This window comes from Lepus europaeus, chromosome 1 (assembly GCF_033115175.1).
Source record: "Lepus europaeus isolate LE1 chromosome 1, mLepTim1.pri, whole genome shotgun sequence".
Taxonomy (NCBI): Eukaryota; Metazoa; Chordata; class Mammalia; order Lagomorpha; family Leporidae; genus Lepus; species Lepus europaeus.
Genome location: NC_084827.1, coordinates 122,000,671 through 122,024,032, shown reverse-complemented (window position 1 = coordinate 122,024,032; position 23,362 = coordinate 122,000,671). Strand labels below are relative to the sequence as shown.

At 41.9% G+C, this 23,362-nt stretch overlaps 1 protein-coding gene across 1 annotated transcript in view; it reads left to right on the top strand.

The window, feature by feature from the left end:
* CCDC141 (coiled-coil domain containing 141) overlaps window positions 1-23,362 on the top strand; it is a 202,317-nt gene that overhangs the window by 20,463 nt on the left and 158,492 nt on the right. The window contains exons 3-4 of the mRNA XM_062188558.1: window positions 18,452-18,643; window positions 22,961-23,069. Of these exons, the coding sequence (XP_062044542.1) occupies window positions 18,452-18,643; window positions 22,961-23,069 (301 nt within the window). The remainder of the gene's footprint in view (window positions 1-18,451; window positions 18,644-22,960; window positions 23,070-23,362) is intronic.

Here is a 23,362-nt window from a genome sequence, read left to right as displayed (position 1 = left end):
GCCTCTGCCCTACAGCACCAGATTCCCTGTTCACTGTGCTTGCTCTGTGCTTGGCACTGTGGGGAACGTGAAAGCAATGGAAGAGGCATCCTTGACCTCCAGAAATGTATCATGTATGATGTGTGCGGGGTGAAAATAACCCTGGGAGGCCCATGAAGCAATTAAATCACAACATCAAGGCACTTGATGATTTATTAAGTCCCCAGATGAAAGATGTTGTTAGGGAAAACACTATAGGCAAGTTCAGGGGAAGAGAAAAATTAATTTAGCTGCAGTGGTTTCATGCAGAAGGTGGAATTTAAGGTCAACTTTGAAATATGGGGTTGTGGGAGTAAGTAGAGGGAGAGAGAATTTTCTGAGGCAGGGAAGAAAGCTCACTCTTCAAGGCAGAAGCCACTGTCGGTCCTTTTTTTGGACTGGCTTCATCCTGTGAACAGATGTTAGTTTAACACTTGTGTTTGTTTATCCTTCTGTTTGGTACAGAAACTTCCTAATGTACGGCTTTCATCAGTTCTTAGGGAATGTGTCATTCTCGTTGCTGTTTTTGTTTTTTATTCATGCAGGGTAGAGTTCAAGTTCCCAGTGAAATGCACAATGGCTCTTGATGAGCCTCCAGGACTTTGCTTCTTGTCCCATAAAGACCCAGGAAGTGGGAGGGAAAGGTAGTGAATCCAAGCAAGTCCAAGGGCAGAGACAACTGCCTCAAACACCAGAAACCACTGGTAGGAATCTAATCTGAGCAATGCTACATTATTTCTAATTCCATTATTTATTTTTGATAATCGTTTTACAGTAAATTGAGAAGAAAATGTCTGGCTCTATGCACACTTAATAATCCAGAGACTACACTGTAGTCTTGCAAGGTAGAGGTTGTTGTGATTTTATGATTTTTTTAAAAGATTTATTTATTTGAATGTCAGAGTTACACAGAGAAGGAGAGGCAGAGAAAGGTCTTCTATCTGCTGGTTCACTCTCTAGATGGCTGTAATGGCCAGAGCTGAGCTGATCCATAACCAGGAGTCAGGAACTTCTTCCAGGTCTCCCATGCAGGTGCAGTGGCCCAAGTACTTCAGCCATCTTCTACTGCTTTCCCAGGCCATAGGAGAGAGAAGGATCAGAAGTGGAGCTGCTGGGACACAGACTGGCGCCCATATGGGATGCCAGCACTTCAGGTGGTGACTTTACCTGCTACACCACAGCGCCAGCCCCTTATGATTCTGTAATGAATGCTTCTGGTTTGAAAAGTGACCACCCTCAAAACCCCCATACTTCTCTTTTTTTAAACCAAAGTGATTGATTCAATATATGGGCAGAATTTTCCAAGTAGTTTCAAATTTGATCTCTTTCTTTGATTACATGTTACTGGTGTTTCCTAGAGACAGCAGGACCACTGGATACTTCACTAGCTTGGGTTTGGCACAGGAACCCCTGCCAGTTACAGAGGGGACGGAACTCTTAATTAAATGGAGGTGCCCTGTGCTGAACTTTCTGTTGGAGGATGTTTAGGCTCAGGGCAGCTGTGGCCCTCAGGATTGTCAGCAGCTCTTTGACCCCAGCTTCTATTTCATACTGGAAGGCGACCAGATGTGTAGTCCTGTCACTTGTGTGCCAGTTTGGATTAGGGGCAGCCCGTACAAGTAAAGCAGGGTGATGAGACCAGAGAAAAGGAGTGTGCAATTAGGCTTTCATTGCTAGAATTAGGCAGTGGTGTGTTCATTTCTCTTTCATTAGAAAAGTATTTTGAAGCCAGAAAGTCATTTTACAGTATGCATAAACCCAGAATTAAATAAATGTGGTTTGCAGAGAAGGGTATCAGACATGTTGATTTTGAAATAAAACCATAAATTTGCCTATAAAAGGAAATGTGTGATTTGCAAAGAATTGACCCAGTTAGCTCACCACTGTCTTATACTTTTGCTACCATTAACAATGACATTGATTCTAATAGTTACAATCTCTTTATGGAAGATTGAACAGTACCAGGCACTGGGCAAGCACTTTGCCTGCATCATCTCATCTCATTCTTGTAACAGTACTGGGAGGGAAACCATATTATGCCCATTTTCTAGATGTGGAACCTGAGACCTGGTGATTGCATGAGATCCCACAGGTAGGAACAACAGAGCTTCTGCTGGGGGAGTCTTGAGTGACACTTAGCCCTCTTGTGCTCGCTTATCCTGTCCTTCCCATCTGGTTTCTCACACTACACATCTCACCGGTAGAGAGTCATCATTTCAAGGTATTGAGCAATTATTCTGTATTCAAATAGAAAAGGTGGAACAAGCACTTTGCTGTCCTGCATTTTGCCAACAGGATCTATTCTCCTTCTACTCCACCTTCTTGGCCCTAAAGCCTTTCTCAGCCTTGGTTTCACTGAGGCTCAGTGATGCTTTTTAAAAGAAACAAAGTCGTCAAGTTATAGTAAGTATTTCCTGTTAGTAAAGTTGTTGGCTTTAGCAGCATGCGAGAAAGGACTGATCAGGAATATCAACATTCTCTGCACTTCCCTGAAATCATGCCAGATCCCACAGATTTGCTTCTTAATCTCATCAGTGTGCATGGCTCACTCAGGCTGCCATTAGGACGTGTTGGAGCCTTAGGAACATCATGAACTTGGCCTTAACTGGGTGACACCACTGGGATGGTTTCACAAAATGCCAGTCTAACAGCTAGGTCAGAACAACTCACACTACATACACGTGCAGCATGCATACTTCCCTCAGAGACTGCTTTCATGTCCCTTATCTCGTTGGCCTACAAGAGAGGGGCCAGTGTGGAATGGACACTTTTCCACCGGTGAGGGAACGCAGTCTCAGGGGAAGGGCCTTGCTCAGCTCTGGGAACAGGCTGCACTGGGACTCACACTCTGACGAACACTCTTTGCCGCTGTACCTTCACCGTGTTGGCTGCTGCGGCTTCCTGGCATACGCTGCACGCTGATGCCTTGGGTGGTCTATACTGCAGTCCTAATCCTGTGACAAGGGCTTTGCCATCACAGCAAATGACGAGGCTCCCTTGGCCTCCAAGGTGGAAGATGCACCAAAGCCGGGCCCAGCGCCAGCACAGAGGATTCTCTTGTGCAGATTAGATCCCTGGCTGGTGTCAGGCTGATGGGCTCAGAGGAGCACTGTGGCACCCTGGTGTGTGTGTGTAGAGGTGTCACATACTTGATGTAAAGGGTAAGTGCTTTCCGATTTTAACTCTGCCGCTCCTTAGATGGTTGAATGGGAGAACAAAGTAAGAGCACTTGGATTTGAAACATGCACTTGTTTTCTATTGCGCATTTTGGATCATAAGTGCTAGTAATCACAAAGTCTTCATTGCTAATGGGCATGAAATAATTTTCTCATATCTTTTCTATTTGAATGGTCTTCCCGACACCTTGACATAGACTGAGAGTTATTTACCGGTGTATTTAAACTATATGGGTTCAACTTTTAAAGTCAATATTAATTATTAAAGTATAATATCCTACTATAAAATAGTTATTTTGCTTTTTATGTGAGACAGGGTATGAGGTAAAGAGGGAAGAGAAGATAAAATTGTTTACATGTAGCTTTGACTACGTGAACACTGCTGAAAGTTTTTCTATATGAAATAAATATATAATTAAATTGGAATTATTGGCAGAAGAGATGTACAGTATTGCACACTGTAAGTGTGTAACAGTAAAGCCTTGGAGTTGGTAGGATGCATCTCTATTTTCATTAGTCTTCTGCATCCAACAGCACTTCAAAGGTTTGTGGAAAATGGAATGAAAAGATAAGTGAGGCACAGACACAAAACAATGGAAGTCCCTGCAGTTTTTTAATAACGTGAAATTTTGTGAACTTTCTGAAGACCCCTCATGTGAAGTAGTGGTTATGCGAGTTTTTTTTTTTTTTTTTAATACAGGTGCTTTGCTTATCAATAATGGACACCATCAGTATATTTTCTTGAACCCGTCAAGATGATATGGTATTTGAGACATGGATTACATATTTGGACTTGTATCAGGTGTTGGGGTCAAAACAGACTGTTGACTTACGTTGTAACATTGGCTCACTGTACACAAGTATATTTTTGAATCCACATATGATAAAGCACAATGTTCTGAACTTGGGGCTATGGGGTGCCAAAGACATAATGAAATGGAAATTGGATTCTTAGGTTTTAAAACATTTGTTTTAAACAATTTAAAAAATATATCTGAGAGGCAGAGAGACAAGGAGAGAGAGAGAGAGAGAACGCCCATCCATGGTTAACTTTGGAAATTCCCACCGCAGCCAGGGTGGAGCTGAGGCTGCGGCCAAAGCTGGGAGCTGGGAATGCAATCCAGGTCTCCTGTATCAGTGCAAGGAACCGAATTACTTGCACTGCTGTCCCCAGGGTTTGCATTAGCATGGAATTATTTTCTAAAAAATGCTTAATGGCCTATCTTCTCAGGGTATGAATTTTAAAATACTGGTATTACCTCTTATTGATTGATTGATTGCTATTTACCTCTTGTGGTAACTTCGTCTTGAATTTTAAGAAGATCGCATATGCTTCCCTTTAGGAAATGAAGAAATGAGTAAGGCAGTCCTTACTCTCACCTTGCTTTTTTTTTTTAAGATTTATTTATTTGAGAGGCAGAGTTACAGCCAGATAGAGGGAGAGACAGAGCAGAGAGATCTTCCATCTCTTGGTTCACTCCTCAAATCAGTGGAGCTGGGCCGATCTGAAGCCAGGAGCCAAGAGCTTCCTCTGTATCTCCCACACAGGTGCAGGGGCCTAAGTGCTTGGGCCATCTGCTTCTGCTTTCCCAGGCCATAGCAGAGAGCAGGATCAGAAGAGGAGCAGCCAGGACTCGAACCAATGCCCATATGGGATGCTGGCGCCGCAGGTGGAGGCTTAGCCTACTATGCCACAGCTTTAAATCCCCAGAATGTAAAACTTGCTGAGTCAGAATTCTACTAATGTGACACACGAACTAGAGCAGTAGAAAGAGTGACAGAGGTGCCCCAGGAAGGAGGGATTGCTTTTGGCTGGGGTAGGTGGAAGGGTTCATGGGAGAAGCAGCATTTGAGCTGGGACTCAAAGGCTCACAGGGTTTGGCTATGCTGAGTCAAAGCATGGAGGAGTCTGGTTAAAAAGCTTAGCAAAAGCTACAACAAATCCTCACTGTGGTGTGCAAGAGACGGATGAAAATAATACACTGAATACTTTATCATTCTCAAAATTTCCCATGATTTTCGTCTTCTGTTTCAATATCCTAAATTAATTACCTTCCCTCTCGTGGTAAAACTAAAGTTACTTTTATAAGCTAGGCTTCCACCTGTTCCAGGTAGGCTGTCACATCAGGATATCCTGCAGCTATTTGCTCTTTTAGAAAATTGCTATTCAGGGGACCATTTAATGCTCCGCTGAAGAGGAAGCCCTCAATCTTTCCCAAGTGCCATGTGGATGCTGAGGTGGCGCAGTGTCCATAAAATATGCGACACTTAAAACTGGCGATTTCAAAGTCACACTTAAAAAGACAGAGTGCATTTTTCAAGTTTCACAGAACAGCCTTGGCTCCTTATCCTTTTGGAACCAAAGGGGAAAATAGTGCCTTTTGGCATCTCTCTCAATAAGCAGCTTTATGATGTTAGGCAGAATGTCTTTTTCTCAGTTCTAAAATACTTCCCTGAGTTTAATGACTAACCAAGTAGGAGAGGAAAACGTAGACGAAGCTGGCCTTGACCGAGTCCTGAGGCAAGCCATCTTTCATGGGTTGCTTGTCTTAGAACTTCCATCTCTCATTGTCAACAGCAAGTCTGTTACACTGTAAACTGAGGATTCCATTTTGTCCTGTTAAACAACTGACTCTAAAAAACGTTATTACTGCCACTGTCAATTAATCTAAGTGTTTTATTTGGTGACTGCCCTGAGGCCCCTTCAACTTGGGAATGGATTTTTTTTTTATGTCTGGAAATGTCTTTTTTTTCCTTCAAAGTAAGGACAAAAATCGATTTTTTTAGATTTTGAAAACAGGTCGGAAGAGTGTTTTTGTACCGCAGATGGTGTCTAATATTTCTTTATGGTATTTTGTGTAGCCTGCCAGAGAAGAGGAGGCATTATTATCCTATAACCCTCCGCAGCAGGTGACAGGGAGTGAGGGTCTAAGGAAGAACACAGAGACGACTGGAGAAGTGGGACCCAGGGTGCTCAACCCCCAGCAGTCAGGGGCAGATGCTGCCGCCCACTCAGTCACACCCATGCAAACATCTCCTCCTCCATTCAGGTGTGAGGGGGGAAGCTCATCTGCCAGTTTCTCCAGTTTACCATGGAGCGACATGGCCCCTTGGCACAAAGCGATACAACTACTGTTAAGATTTGTTTTGCAAAAATCAACTTCAGTACAAACCAGAAAAGTAAGATGAGTGGGGAAATTTGGACTAATAGGTCAGTTGTTTGCACTTTCTTTTGTCCTAAACAATTATTAAAAAGTCCAAAGTAACTGATAAAACTCAGAAAGTCTAATGTTATAATATATCATTTCTAAGTTATAATTTATCATTAATAAGTTAAAATTTATCATTATTCAGGCTAAGTGAAAATTGAGACTTCAGATGAATAGACTGACATTTGTGTACAGATCTCCCCTTATTCCCACTAAAATTAAAAAAAAAATCCTTGAAGCCTAGGGCACAGTATAGGAAATATATTTTATACCTGTCATTTACATGGGTGCAAATTCACCCAAGCTTCACCGTATGTAGCTCCTTATCCCCTTTGGCAACATGGACTCTCAGCAGCTAACCTAGACCTGACCACTACCACAATGCCAGTGCTTTCCTTCCAAATCTCAGCTGAACTCAGCCTGTTTTCTGCTTCCTAGAAGTTAACCAGTGGAATACGAAATGAGCTCATTCTTGCTCATTCATTAAAAGCTGTCAAGATAGTAATGTGTCATTCCTCCTACTCATTCAACAGTGAATGAAACCATACTGTGTGTCAATGGGTGCATTCGGTGCAAGGAAACAAGTACGACATGACTGCTGTCACTCTAGAAGCTTAAGCTGGGCCATTGGTTGCAATTTTATATTTTGAAAATTTTCAAACCTACAGAAATTCTCTACCCACATTACTATCTGTTAATGTTCCATGTTTTTCTTTCCCATCCTCCCTCCAGATGTGTGTACATTTTTTTATGTAGTTTTGGTTTTTTATGTGGGTGGGGTGGGAAGAACTATTTAAGTTTTGGGCTTCAGGGATGGACACTTACACAAGGAAGTCCAGTAAGTGTGTAAGGGATTCACTAGAAACCCACAGAAAGTGTGATTCTGGGGAAAAGAAGGGTGTAGGAGGAAATCGGGGCCGTCTTCATAAGGGAGTGCTTGCCGGCGTCTAGGAGGTGGGAAGGCAGTTTGAACAAGCACAGGGCACAGAGGAAGGCCCCAGGACCTGCCCCATGTGGAGCATCAGGAGAGCACCAAGTAATTGGCATGGGTTGACTTTAGGCTAGGGAGAAGGAGATTGGGAAAAGGGTTGTGAAGAAGACAGGATCGATGAGTAGGCAGTGGCCAGGCTGTAGGCAGGTGGGCCACAGAAGGCTTCTCTTTATCTGGGGGCTGACCAAGAATCTCTGACAGCGTGAGGGGAGTAACCTGATTTGTCCTCTATTATCAGAATTTTACACAGAAAAATGCCAAGAGTTCAAAGGACAACTGCAAAGGGGAGATTGTTCATGTTCTCTGGTAAGCCTGTGTGAAGTGATATTTTGGGAGATCATGGGCTTTTACATGTCCTAATATTTAACTTATGCAGCAGTACCCTGTTTTCTCTCCATCGACATGATTCTAAAACATGGTTGTACATCAACATGAAGTAAAGACTTTTAAGAGAAATAGAGCCCCGGGTTTTTTGTTTTTTTATTTTCCCTGCAAATCTATTGAGTCAGAATCCTCAGGAGAGATTAGGGACTGGAGAGTTTTCCAAAATCTCCCATAGGTGGCGCTGGTACAGCCATTTCGCTCCCTGTGGTTCGGGGCTACCCTGTGGCGTGGCAGGAAGGATTGAACTGCCGAGGTCTTCCCAAAGGACTGGGGAGCGATCAGTGCCTAAGAGCGCCCTGCCGAATGCCTTGGGCGCTGGTCCCGTCAGCCTTGTTACTCAGGCACCCGTGTCAGATTTTCTTGCCATGTCTTTTTGTGTCCTTGGAAAGTATCAAAAAATAAGGCCTACAGCTCCACAAATGCTTGACAAATGCAGCGACATTGCTTAGCCCAGATGTTAGCAAACATGCTAGCAGTGTGATTGTGTTGGTTTGGCCAAAGTGTACCAGCAATACCGATCCATTAACATAAACATCCCAGATAGCCTACAACCCAGCTGTTTGTTTACTTTTTAGCAATTCTGTTACTTTTACTCTTTTGAACGGGCCTCAGCCATTTTGATAGAATATCTGCTCTAGAGAAGATAATAGAACATAGAAGATGACATCACCATCACTCTGAGACTTTGTGGGCGATTCCCTGGTCCTCTTTCTGAATCAGTCATTACCGTGCGATTGTGACAGGTAATCTAAGTGATGACATGTGAAGGTAATAACGGTAGTTAATCCAGACATATATTAAATAATGGAGATAGGAAAAATCATTTGAGGCTAAACTTGACAGTTATCCCATTTTTAAAATGTTCAGAAATAAATGATTTGAAACATTATATCTTCTTGCTTGGCAAAAGAAGTATTACTGAATAAATAATCATTCGTTGACATTTCATTAGTACATGTCAAAACCAAGACATTGCTAGACATTAAATAATTTTTTAAAAAATTTACTTCAGACTCTCAACTGCTTAAAATGAACATCTTACTTAGACATATAGGGCACGTTGGGGAAACAGGACTGATCTTTAGGGTGGACAGTCCACTTTTCAAAACCCGTATTCCAGTGTGGCAAGTCTATTAACGCAGCTAAATAGTGATGTTTCTCAGGGGGGAGTTCTTTTGTTAACCATCAAGTCATTAGCAGAGTTGATTTTAATTTGTCTCACATATGTATTAATTCCATTTGGGGGAAGCCGGGAGAAAATGTGGATTACATTCTGAATGTGTTTATTTGTGTGAGTAGGAGGAATGGGTACAGGTGAGCCTGATCCGGGAAGGAAGGCTAGCAGTGCTGTCAAGGCTCCGTCAGTCCATTCCTGGGCAAATTCCTGACATGTGGCAGTAGGTTTACTGCCAGTCACCTAAACCTGGCTCTCAACTCACCAACTTAGTAGCTCTGGTTAATGGAATCTTTCCAGGTGGCCTCAACAAAAAAGAACCTGATGGAATCTTGTTTTCCAAGCTTTGGTCACTGGATCATTGTCCATCCTGGAATCTGTCACATTTTCATCATTGAGCCGTCAACTCATCTACAATAGATTGGACAGATCTGATGGACTAGCCCCGTTATCTCCTTTCCCTATCAATAAGTGAGGGGCTGTTGGCTCTTCCCCAAATCAAATGGCCATGGGCTTCTCATGTAAAAGAGGGACTCTGCTGACAGAGGGAACAGGGTTATTGTATTGGCAATAAAGAAGAAAAGAAAAAAGGCCTACAAGTCCATCCTAGTGGCTTATGTTTCCCATCAGCATTTCTATGTCTAAGAAAGGGAGAAAAATCATTCTTCAATGGCAAAAATGAATTATGCCCTCTCAAGTGAGGAAGAATTGCATTTCTTTAACAGTGGAAACAATCATTTTATTCTTGTATTATAGTAAGTTCTTAAATATTATAAGCCTCTCACTAACCCCACTTCTCATTTTAAATACTCATACCAAATACTCATTAGAGAAAATGAAGTATTTTGCATAAAAAGTTTATATCTTAGCTCCTCCTTGTAAATGGCAAGCCCTCAGTGAATGTTTAGTAAATCCATGGATTATTTTATAGTCGAAACATGGAGTTAGAATGGGCCTTAGAAGTCATCTAGTTAATGTCCGGCATTGTTGCAGGTATCCCCTTACTGTATCTCACAGAGTGGTAATTGATTCACGCTTGGCAAATTCTCATAGGAAAATTCCAGTGTTTTCTTCTCGAGGGGGTTGTTTGCCATCTACCAAGATCCTATAAAGTAATCAGAAGCTGATACCATTGAACTTCCAACTCCAGTGCCCATAATGTTCAAAATAATTATTATTGAGTGATAGCTCAAGATATTCCAATGAAATCAAATCAAGAAGTTGGCTTTTACTCAGGGGAATTTGAAACAAAGATTCTTTACTGTACTGTATATTTTCATTGTGATAATTATCTTTTTATGGTTATCCATAGATAAATCACGTACATGGCTGATCTCAGGCCTTGGATTAGCATGCAGTGTCCTGTCCTCTTTATAAGACAATAGGCTGTGACTTAGTGTGAAAAAGTAATATGCAGAGCTACTGTAGTAGCGTATCAGGAATGTGATCCCCAGAGTCTGGTTCTTCATTGCTGATTCCATTGTGTACCCTGCATCAAAGTGGAGACTTACTGTTACTACTTTGTAATGTGGGCACTCAAGGCAAATTCATCTCTACCACTGGGGAAACAACTCGATGTGCGTGATTTTCTGTTGGCCTGAATATATCAACTTTGTACATCAAACACAGAACATTAGTGCAACATATATCTTAGCAAACTCTATCTGCTGAGAAGAAAAAAAAGTTTGAACTATTAATAGACATTAAAATAGATGAAAATATCAGGGCAAGTCCATCCAGAAACAAGCACAAAGCCAAAAAAGATCCTTATCCCACTCTCCAGATTGGCTCAATGCATCGATCAAATTATCTAATTGTTTAATAATAGTTCTCTTATATGTCCTGGCAGGATATAGTTCACGTTACTGTGATTTCACAAGAATACCAGGCACTCTGGGAGCTGTATCCTTCTCAGTATTTGCACAAGCTTTCTGGAGCTTCATCCCATCTTTTACACTGTCCTTTCCAGCTTCAGGCTTCTTCCCTCAAACTCTAGAATGATCTCTGGCTTGCTGGCTTTGTTATTGCACCGTTTCTGCCTTTGCTTCCTGGAATTTTCTGATTTGTAGTTGCTTTGCTATCCAGCACATCGCTCTGTCTCCTTGTACCTTCTCTTCTGATCTTTTTGTTTCAACCCTGTCATTTTTCCCACCTGAAGCTATTACCATCTTTTTTTTTTTTTTTTTTTTTTTTTTGGAAAAAGATTGATTTATTCATTTGAAAGATTGACAGAGAGAGGAAAGAAAAGGACTGAGGGAGGCAGGGAAGGTTATTGGCACTGACAGCTGGGAATCTGTGTGGACATATATAAGAATATTTCTGTAGGATGAAGGAACAAATCAATCAGGAGGGAGCTGATATGTGTATGGGTATTAAGAAAAAGCCAAGAGAAGGTGTTTATTGTATCCATTAAAACACCACTTGGGAGGATGGCACTGTGGCCTAGTAGGCTAAGCCCTCACCTGCAGCATCACCATCCCACATGGGTGCTGGCTTGTGTCCTGGCTGCTCCACTTCTGATCCAGCTGTCTGTCTACAGCCTGGGAAAGCAGGAGAAGTTGGCTCAAGTGTTTGGGCCCCTGCACCCATGTGGGAGACCCAGAGGAAGCTCCTGGCTCCTGGCTTCAGATCAGCACAGCTCCGGCCATTGTGGCCATTTGGGGAGTGAACCAGTGGATGGAAGGCCTCTCTCTCTGTCTCCCACCTCCCTCCTCAAACTCTACCTTTCAAATAAATAAATAAAATGAAAAAAAAAAAAAAAACCCACACCACTTGGGGACACCCAGATCTCCTATTGTAATGCCTGGGTTCGAGTCCAGGCTCTGCTCCCAATTCCAGATGCTTGGAATCTGAGTCTCTGCCAGCCATGTGGGAGGCCCAGATTGTTTTCCAGGCTCCAGACCTCAGTCCGACCCAACCCTGGCTTTTGTGGGCATCTGGGGAGTGAAACAGTGGCTTAGAGATCTCTCCGCATCAATCTGTCTCTCTATGTATCTCTGTGTCTCCCTTAGTTTCTCTGTCTTTCCAAAAAGGCTGAAGCAAAGAAGAAAGGAAAAAATAATCTATGACTAAGATCTGTACTACTTGATGAAGAGGTGCTTGGAAATTTTCACTGAATGAGTGAGATGGGTGCGTGAATACATTTATGAATAACTTCAGCTTCCATTAGGTGTTATCTCTGAACCCCAAGAGTCATTGAGAGAACTGTTGTATTTGAACAAGTGACACTTTGGTTTCAGCTTTAATGGAAAATAGAGTACTCCTCCTTCCATTCAAGTGGGATACTTTCTTGATGTTTCTGTTGATTGAAGATGTGATAAGTACACTCAGGATAACACGTAAATTTTTCACTCATAATTCACTACACGACTATTCTTATTTATAATAAGAGTATTATTACTAAGTTGATAAGTAAGACATGACAAAATGAGCTCCCCCACTTTGTGTTTTCATACACTAACTTGTCTTAACTCATGGCTTATGGTGGTCTTCCATTAGGAAGAGCTGTTTCTCTCCATATAGCATAGATAGAAATCTACATAGAGCTGTTGGTGGCAGAGAGGTGATGGCGTGGAGGAGTAGCACCGGGTTCCTGCAAGTGGCCAAAACTGTATCCCCAAGTTTGCTTGTTTTTAATTTTTATGAGGTGCCATTCCTATGACATTTCTGAACTCTTAAGGTCTAAATAAGAAGTGAGAGAACTAGAGGACTTGTGGGGGTGTTCTCAGGGGTGTTGCACAGTTGGAAACCTGGGAGGTCGTGGCAGTCTGGGAAATGAGGGGGCAGATTTTGGTCAGCCTAATGAAGTTATTCTGATAGTGGTGGAGGGTTCCGTTGCTCCAGTTTCGTCAGAGACTTTCTCAGGTTAACGCAAGATGGGAACACTTGACCTGTAGAGTCTCCTCTCACTCTCACCGCTTGTGAAATACAGTGAAAGGGTTTTAACCACTGATTGAGCCTCTACTGTGTGCCAGGCAGTCAGCGGTCCTCAGGAGGGGTGCCATTTGGTGGGACACTCCTTCATCATCCACTTCTCACCCCCACAACCACATCGCGACAATCAAAAATGCTTCAACATATTTGGAAACCCATGACAAGTGCTAGAGTGTTAAACAAGAATAAGAGAGGACTTGGGTCTCCTGGGTTTCCCTCAGAGACTTGAGATTATCACTAGTGTGCAGAAGGTGTTTTGCCCTCCAGCCCTGTCCATTAGTACATGACTTACATCTGTGCTTCAGGCTGCCTAACGGATACACCTTGATCTTCCAGGTGAAGGGAGAAGAACGAGGGTGTCTCCATAAAACGTCTCAGCAATGGGCATTAAAATGAAACAGTATTTCTTGAATGCCCACAGCATATGAGTGAGAACGAGGTTCAAAAGGGAAAGACTGGTGAATAGGATGAAGTGGTACAGGGCAAATACTAACTACCACTACAAGAACCAAATGACCTTCCTCCCATCTCTGCCAGCCTTGGAGAAGAATTATCACAGAGATCCAAGTGTGACACCTCCCACGCCTGGGGGGCAGAGTCCAGTTTGTGTTCAGATCATGCTCTGCTTCCAGAATTTCACTGGAAGCACACGTTAAGTGGTCGTTGTTCTGAGATTCTGGATTGGCTGAGAAATACCCCTGATCTGTAAATCTTCCCTAGTTATTTTCTCCTTGAATCTCTGTCTTGTCCAATATTTCAGATGGTTTTTGTAAGACCCTAGCAGTGTTGGGCTGTACCTGGCCCCTGATCTCAGAACCCCAAGAGTGATCTAAAATTCTGAAAGTATTTGCAGCAGAAATTTTTCTACAGATCCTCAAAGCAGAACGTCTACTTGCTGTCTTGGAGAAAATCCCAAGTGCACCGAATTAAACCCAGAAGCTTCTGCAAGAATGTTCTGGCCTTGAGTTTGAAATGAATAGAAGATTTTATAGTTCATATTGAAGGTCATAAGAGAGTCCCAAGGAAGTGTTGGAAGTGAGAATTGTAGTTCTTCAAGCTGTTTGTCCCTAAAAATTCTACATCATTCATTTATAAAGTGTCACCTCAGTAGGGAAAGGATGGTATTAGAAGAACAATTTTACATGTGTTTAACAAGGTTTAGAGGGCTCTGTGTAGAAAGTCTCCCAAAGACAATACAGATATAGTCAATTTTCAGATTTATCTTACTGCCTCTGTATCAAATATCAAAAATGTCACTAGAAGTTTGTTTACCTGTTTTCCAAAGAATGGATTCATTTCCCATCATTCCTTGTTCTCTCCTGCATCTGTGCCATAGAATTATCAAATTCTTTTAGTTTCAGTTTTTTAAAAAAGATTTATTTATTTTACTTGAAAGAGTTACACACAGAGAGAAGGAGAGACAGAAAGAGAGAGAGAGGTCTTCCATCCACTGGTTTACTCCCCAATTGGCCACAATGGCTAGAGCTATGCCAATCTGGAGCCAGGAGCTTCTTCTGGGTTTCCCACATGGGTGCAGGGGCCTAAGGACTTGGGCCATCTTCTACTGCTATCCCAAGGCCATAGCAGAGAGCTGGATAAGAAGTGGAGCAGCCAGGACTCGAACCGGTGCCCATATGGGATGCTGGCACTGCAGGCGGTGGCTTTACCCGCTATGCCAACAGCGCTGGCACCTACTTTCAGTTTGTACTACACTATTTGTCACGTGAATGAATTATCTTAGAATTTTAAAATCCTTATATTTTTCTTCTCTTTGTGTATTCTTTTATTATTAGTATTAGCATCAATTAGGCCCAGTTAATTGGTGTTAATCATTTATTTTTAATAATTTTGTGTCTGGATATGTTGAAAATTGCTAGAGCAGTGTGAGTCTACAACTACTAAAGTAAATTTGTCTATTTCTCCTTGTAGTTATTTAAGTTTTTGCGTCACATGTTTTGACCCTGTCATTAAGCTCATATACATTTAGGATTATTGTGTCTCCATGAAAATTGGTCTTTTATCATTAGGTAATGGGAAATAATATTCCTTGCTCTGAAATTAGCTCTGTCTGGAGTTAATATAGCTACTCTATTTGGATTAGTTTTAGCATGGTATATATCTTCATTCATTAACTATTCCCCCTAAGTTTCACTGAGGTGTGATTGACAAATAAAATTTGTCTATATTTAAGGTATATATATTGAGGTGATACATGTGATGATATCAAGCGAACTGACGTTTCAGCCCCTCACCATCTGTCCCTGTCTGTCGACTTTCAGTCTATCTCTGCCCTTGTATTGAAAGTCCTGTGGACAATGTATGGTTGGGTCTTATTTTTCTTATTTAATCTAACAGTCCCTGCTGAAGCCAGGCAGAGGCAGGCAAGGGCAAGGAAGGAAAACTCAAAGCTTTCCTGTTGCCTTTTTCATGCTCAGTGTTCTCTTGGTTGCTGTAAACCTTTGGTTACCCTCCAGAGTTCTGACAAAGTTGACAGGTTTTTTTTTTTTTTTTTTTTATGTTACTGTTGAAGGATGGGCCCTTAGGACTATCTACTCTGTCATTTTCATTAGCATCTGTCAGATGTTTTCATATTTTATCAGCTTTCAATGAGTCAATGTAAACAATCATTTCTGAGATTATCCTCAAATTCTGTTTTTGTATTTAATAAATTCATACCCTCAATTTTTGTTTTATAATTTTCCCATAAACTTGAATATTTAATTATTTTTTTTTGACAGGCACGGTTAGACAGAGAGAAAGGTCTTCCTTCCCTTGGTTCACCCCCAAAATGGCCACTACGGCCAGTGCACTGTGCCGATCCGAAGCCAGGAGCCAGGTGCTTCCTCCTGGCCTCCCATGCAGGTGCAGGGCCCAAGCACTTGGGCCATCCTCCACTGCCTTCACGGACCATAGCAGAGAGCTGGACTGGAAGAGGAGCAACCGAGACAGAATCCGACTCCCCAACCGGGACTAGAACCCGGTGTGCCAGCACCGCAGGTGGAGGATTAGCCTAGTGAGCTGCGGCGCCGGCCTCTTTTTTTCTTTTTTTAATACAAAATTATCTAATGGTATGCATTTTGCTTTGTAGGAGGGTACTTCAAAAAGTTTGTGGAAAATAAAATTAAAAGATAAGTCTGTTTTAAAAATTTTTGTCTAAAATGCAATTAAAAGGGGCTGGCACTGTGGCTTAATGGGTAAAGCTGCCACCTGCAGTGCCAGCATCCCATACAGGTGCCAGTTCACATCCCGGCCATTCCACGTCTGATCCAGCTCTCTGCTATGGTCTGGGAAAGCAGTGAAACAGGCCCAAGTCCTTGGGCCCCTGCACCTAATTGGGAGACCTGGAAGAAGCTCCTGGCTTCAGATCAGCCCAACTCTAACCATTGTGGCCATTTGGGGAGTGAACCAACAGAATGAAGACTTCTGTCTTTCTCTCTTCCTCTTCCTCTCTGTAACTCTGCCTTCCAAGTAATCTTAAAACAAAACATGTTTGTGGGGCTGGCGCTGTGGCTAAGTGGGTTAAGTTGCCGTCTGCAGTGCTGGCATCCCATATGGGCACTAGTTCCAAGCCTGGCTGCTCTGCTTTGAGTCCAAATCCCTGCTGCTGTGAATGGAAAAGCAGCAGCAGATGAACCAAGTCTTGCATCCAAGTTGTGGGAGATCTGGATGAAGCTCCTGACCGCTGGCCATGGTGCCCATTTGGGGAGTGAACCAGCAGAAGGAAGATCTCTCTGCCTCGCCTCTCTCTCTTTAACCCTGACTTTTTTTTTTTTTTTTTTTGACAGGCAGAGTGGATAGTGAGAGAGAGAGAGACAGAGAGAAAGGTCTTCCTTTGGCCGTTGGTTCACCCTCTAATGGCCGCCACGGCCAGCACGCTGCAGCCAGCGCATCGCGCTGATCCGAAGCCAGGAGCCAGGTGCTTCTCCTGGTCTCCCATGTGGGTGCAGGGCCCAAGGACTTGGGCCATCCTCCACTGCCTTCCTGGGCTATAGCAAAGAGCTGGCCTAACCCTGACTTTCAAACTAATAAATTTTTAAAAATAAAAAGTTTTTATTTGTTTAAAAATTTTGTTTTAAAAAATTTATGTATATGAGCATACCTTAAATTTTTAAATGTAATAACTTCATTTTTTTCTCAGCAGTCTCTTGTTTTATTCTATATTCGATCTTAGAATTATTCTTTAAAGTGTTTTTTAAACTTTCTAATTGATTTATTGTATTATCCATTCTTTTTGTTATTTATTCCTAACTTATTTTTAAAAAGGACACCCTCAAATTGTCCTCTCTTAGTTGATGTGTTTTATTTTTATTTATTTGAAAACCAGAGAGACAGATAGACAGGCACTGAGAGATCTCTTCTATCTACTGCTTAATTCCCAAATGGAACAGCCAGAACTAAACCAAGCTGAAGCCAGGAGCCAAGAACCCAATTTGAGTCTTTCTGGTTATTTATTTGAAAGTCAGAGTTACAAAGAGAGGGAGAAAGATCTTCCATCTGCTGGTTCACTTCCCAAATGGCTGCAACAGCTGGGGTTAGGCCAGACTAAAGCCAGGAGCCCTGAGCTTCATCCATGTCTCCCGTGTGGGTGCAGGGGCCCAAACACTCGGGCCGTCTTCTGCTTTCTCAGGACATTGGCAGGGAGCTAGTTCAGAAGTGGGGCCTACATGGGATGCTGGCATTGCAGAGGGTGGCTTTACCCACTGTACTACAATGTTGCCTCCTGTTTATTATTTCCAAATGATATGTAATATTGGTTATAAGTGTTCAAATTTCTATATTATGAATATTGTCTGTATAAGGATTCTTAATATTTATATTAAGTTTCACAGGCACCCTAACAGTTAATGACAATTACTTAGAAAAAAAAGTAAACTTTACTGGGTTCATTTCTTTCCACTTTTTTTCCTAAATCACTCTTCTGGATGTGTTCCAGTTAGTTTTCTTATTTCTTATGATGTGTGATCAACACACCATTCTTTACCCCTGGAATGTAGAGATAATCTTTGATAAACCCGTCCAGTGTCTGAATCATGTTCAGATGTGAATACTTTTAGCTTGGTTTACTCCCTAGTTCGCCACGATACGCATGGCTCCCTCCGTCTGCCCGGAAGTTCGTGTTTATAGTTCTCTCCCAGACCTTGGTAGGCCTTACACATTTTCAAATATCCAAGTGTTTAAAAATGGGACCTCGATGGAGCAAGTTTTGTGCCGCAGTGGGTTAAGCATCCACTTGGGCTGTTCGCATCCCATATTGGAGCACTACTTTGAGTCCAAGCTCCTTCACTGCTGATCAAGCTTCCTGCTAATGTGCCTGGGAAGGCAGTGGATGGATGGTGGCCGAAGTACTTGGGTGTCTGCCACCCACGTGGGAGATCCAGATAGAGCTTCTGGCTCCTGGCTGTTTTGGTCATTCGGGTTGTGCATCATTGGGTGGGAGTTCTCTGTCTCTCTCTCACACTGCCTTTCAAATAAATAAATAAATAATCTTTTAAAAAATAAAATGGGATCCTGGGTTCTTACGTTCAGTAATACTCTTTTGTCTTTTTTTTTTCCCTCCTGAACTTAGGCTTTGGAAGATCGGGTCTGGGAACTCTTGCAGGAAGCAGACAAGACAGCTGAAGAGAACAAGGATCAGAGTCAGGTCTACGACGCCATGGCCCAGACCCTGGGCGAAGCGTGGGCAGGCCTGGTCTCCATGCTTGAAAGAAGACGGGACCTCCTTATGCTGACCTCTGAATTTTTTGAAAACGCCTTGGAGGTTTGTGTTTTTAAAAAGTCTTCCTTTCTCACAACACGGCAAGTGAATAGCGCTCCTGACAATGTTTTCTTCTACCAAATAGACAAGTCCAGCAAGTTCAGAAAAAGGCCCCATAACCAAAACATACACTTCAGTTTTTTGATTTTTTTTTTTTTTTGACAGGCAGAGTGGACAGTGAGAGACAGAGACAGAGAGAAAGGTCTTCCTTTTTCCGTTGGTTCACCCTCCAATGGCCACTGTGGCTGGTGCACTGCACTGATCTGAAGCCAGGAGCCAGGAGCTTCTCCTGGTCTCCCATGCGGATGCAGGGCCCAAGGACCTGGGCCATCTTCCACTGCCCTCCCGGGCCACAGCAGAGAGCTGGACTGGAAGAGGGGCAACTGGGACAGAATCCGGTGCCCCGACTGGGACTAGAACCCGGTGTGCCAGCACCACAGGCGGAGGATTAGCCTAGTGAGCCGTGGCGCCAGCCCGATTTTTGATTGTTAAAAAATAAAATTGTTAATATGTTTAAATGTAGGTCACAGAATAAAAATCAAATATAATTAATAAAAATTAGCTAAAATGGCAAGTAAAAGTAGGAACTGTAGAACATAAATAATTATGATTTTTTTCTCTTTAGAAGATCATAATGCAGTTATTAAATCAATTACCTTAATTATAGGATTGTTTGTAAATACTTGTTTTTTCAAATATTTATTTTTTTATTTGAAAGGCAGAGTTACACAGAGAGAGGAGAGGCAGAGAGAGAGAGAGAGAGGTCTTCCATCTGCTGGTTCACTCCCCAACTGGCCCAACAGCCAAAGATGCACCCATCTGAAGCCAGGAGCCAGAGGCTTCTTCTGGTTCTCCCACACGGGCGCAGGGGCTCAAGGGCCTGGGCCATTTTCTGCTGCTTTCCCAGACCAGTAGAGATCTGGATTGGAAGTGGAGGAGCCGGGACTTGAACCGGTGCCCATGTGGGATGCCAGTACTGCAGGCAGCGGCTTTACCTGCTGCACCACAGCGCCAGCCCCTATAAATACTTGTTTAGAATGTTCCCACTGGCTAAAAGTTGGAGGATACGATTTCTTTTTTGCTTCTTTTAAAACATAAAGAATATTCTGTAGAGTGTTTGACTTACAAACTAGAATTTTATGGAGTACTTTGCTAAGGTATGTGGCTGATTTTCCATAGTTTGAACTCACTAAACTACAAAAGAAGGAAATATTCCTGGACCTAAAAGGTGATTTCTCTATATAAGTTTTCTTTAAGTCTGCTATTATTACCTTTTTTTTTTAATTTCGCAGTTTCACCATGTGAGACTCCAAGAGCAGCATGAGAAGAGCTGTTCTATTTTGTGTAAGACAGTTCCTGGAAATTTCACTGGCAGCTTCTCTGTCAGGTGGCAGCATGTTCATTTTGATATGAAAGCACTGCTTAATTATGATAAAGCACAAGCTTTGAAAAATATGACATTTTTAAACCCAAAATTCAAGACCTAAATCCAAAATAATGAAGGAAAGACGATTAGTTATAGAACATAAAGATGGGGGTAGACAATCTCATGCATTATGAACTCACTTAAAAGCAAACAGGAGCAGAAGCCTTATTGTAATCGGCTTGCTTTAGACAATTGGAACCCTGCAGCCAAACTCATAATTCATTTTACAGACCGTCTTGGGGAAAAGTCTCATACATAATCTTTCCTGAAAAGGAAAAACCAGCTGAAATACACTTACAGAGACCAAATCATAGGCACATTTGGATTCATTCCATCTCAGTCAGTGGGGCATGGGTGTTAACTACGCCTGAAACAGCCCCTTTGAGCCCAGAGAATTAACTTTTTCCTACCAGTAAGCTCACCATTTGTTTCTCACCATCTTTCAGTGTGAATGCTAACTCTGCTCTGTGGTGAATAAATTGCTTCCAGAAACGGAGGGAAACACTGAGCCAAAGCACAGTGCTGCGTAGGGCTCCTACTCTTACACTGGAATGAGCTTTTATTGGATCTAGTGGGAAGACACATTGCTCCTGGTGTTCTGCTCCAGTCTTGGGCCACTCCATACTAAGCTGCAGGCAAACGCCTATATAATCTTCCACCACTTTTGTAAGCCAAAGCAGTTTTTCATTAGTGGTAAAAAAGAAGAGGACGAAATTAATAACAGCTTTGAAAAGTGTTCCTTGTTAATACTTTGTGTAAGGTGCAGAAACAATAAAGATGTAAACTTTCAGACAGGGACGAGAAAATCTCCATAGGATAAAAGCTAACAGCATTAGGAAAGCTTTCCTGAGTATAGAATTATGTGCTTGTTGATTTTTTAAAAGTTTAAATACAAATGTGAAATATAGATATAAGTTACATGATGGCTCCGAAACTTTTTATACAGTTCTGCAGGGAAAAAAAACAAGTCATCTGCTAGTGGTGGGTTGTTTTCCTTTTTCTTTATTCTTTTTGTCTCTTTGAAGATCCTCTTCAAAGAATATCCTTCAAATCAGTTGTTAGACGCTGAAAGAGTAAGACGTGTTAATGATGTGTGGATGTAATCCCCTCACTGAACTGTGTGCATGCGGGAGTTCTTTAGAAGTACAAAATGTCTTACTGTTTCATGCTTGACAGTGATTACAGGATGATTTCAGGCTCACAGACTTAACCACTGGGTAGGCCGTTCTCCACTCAACCGCTCCCGCAATTGAGGAACCCAGCCCCAAGTTAGAAAGGCTGTCCCAACAGCATGGCAGAAGCCTTCTTTGCATTTCAAAAGAGGACATGCTCAGCACTTCCTCTCCCATCATTCCATACCATTTATAACTGAATGGTATTCAGCTGTCCTAATAATCAAAATACAGTATATCTCGTTATTCAAATAGTTAATTAAGATATTAAACAAAACACCAATTTCAAAGATAATAGTTGAAAGAAACCTTGAAAATGTGGACAAGCACTGTGGTAGGCTTCTATGTCTTTCTCACTGATTGAACTAATCCCGTGGTGAACATATTGATTAAAATGCTGCTTAAAACTATAACAATTACCGTCGAATCGTAGAGGTAAAACAAACCAGTTATTTGTCTACTACTAAGGATAACCAACTATACTTTTTCATTTCCAAAACTTGTATCTGAGATGATCTCCCTGGGGATTTTAATATCACTTCAAGCATATTTCTCCCTTTCATACTTTCTTCATGGAGAAAAAAGAGAAACCAATCCTATTTCTCACCCCTTGGGGTATCATTTTGTTTGGCATTTTCATTGAACCAGATGAGAGTTTTTTCATTCTGTATCTAGTCTCATTTATGTAAATATTTATAATATAAATTATATAAATAATGCACATTGCATCTTCAAAAGCTGAAAGTTCATCTCTGCTCAGACATCTCTAATTCTGTTTCTTCTCATAAAGGTATCCATTTGGTGTGTATCTTTTCAAACCACTTGCTCTATAAATATATATAATGTTTGCTTCGTGTATTCTGAAACTTTCACTTTTCCTTTGTAAGTGTAATTATGTGGGAAAAAGACTCTTTCCACCTTCTGAGTTCCAGAGTCCAACTTGCAGATTGGTGATTAGCCAACCACTTGGTTTCTGTTAGTGTAAACTTGCTGTTTATTCTTTCAGAAACTGTTTTGGAACCACTGAAAGTGATGACATTCGTTTTAGGGCATGATAATTCTGGTTGAAACATTAATTTTTTAAAAAGATTTATTTATTGTTTATTTGAAAATTGGAGTTACAGAGAGAGAAGGGGAAAGCCTGAGAAAGAGACAGATATCTTCCATCTACTGATTCATTTTCCTAACGGCCACAATGGCCAGAGCTGGGCTAGGCTGAAGCCAGGAGCAGGGAACTCCATGCAGGTCTTCCACGGGGGTGTCAGGGGCTCAAGCAGCTTCTGCTGCTTTCCTAAGCACATTAGAAGGGAGCTATATCGGAAGTGGAGCAACTGGGACACAAGCCAGGAGCAACTGGGACACAAGCCAGTACCCACATGGGATGCTGGCATCATACTTGGTGGCTTAACCTGTTGTACCACAATTCCAGCTCCTGGTTAAAGCAAATCACAGACATTTGAACAGTAAACCGATTGGTTTATTGCAGCATACATGATCTAGCAATGAAAGAAATACAAGGAAAGAAGTGTAACTCTTTGTAAATTGACCAGATGCAAACACATGCAGTCACACATACCCTCCACAGCAATACACATGTGAAATGATACACACACACACACACACAGTCCCGTAGGCCATTGATCGATTTACATATATATATATATATCAATAGAAAATGACACATTGATTTGTAAATGTTTTTCTCCCGTGTTTCTGTTGTAGTTCGCTATTAAAATAGATCAAGCTGAAGACTTCCTCCAGAATACTCATGAATTTGAGAGTGCCGAGTCCTTAAAGTCACTTCTTCAGCTTCATGAGCATCACTCTAAAGGTAAGTTTATTCCTCACATGATGTGTTAAAGTTTAAAATCTGCTTCCGTATGGCAGTATATTTTTACTTTATCTACCTCAGCTTGTTCCAAGGAAGAATAGATAAAGCTTTGTTTTTGACCATCTCCTAAGAGAAGGAAATAGCTGCACGTGATTCTAGGGAGATGGTGGGGGAGTCTCCAGGAGACTTAACCCAGGACTGTCAATCACGCCATCTTTGAGATCTAAGATCGGAGACGGAACTGCCTTGTCTGAGGAAGAGCCCACTTCTGCCTTGTCCGCCCTTTCATCTCC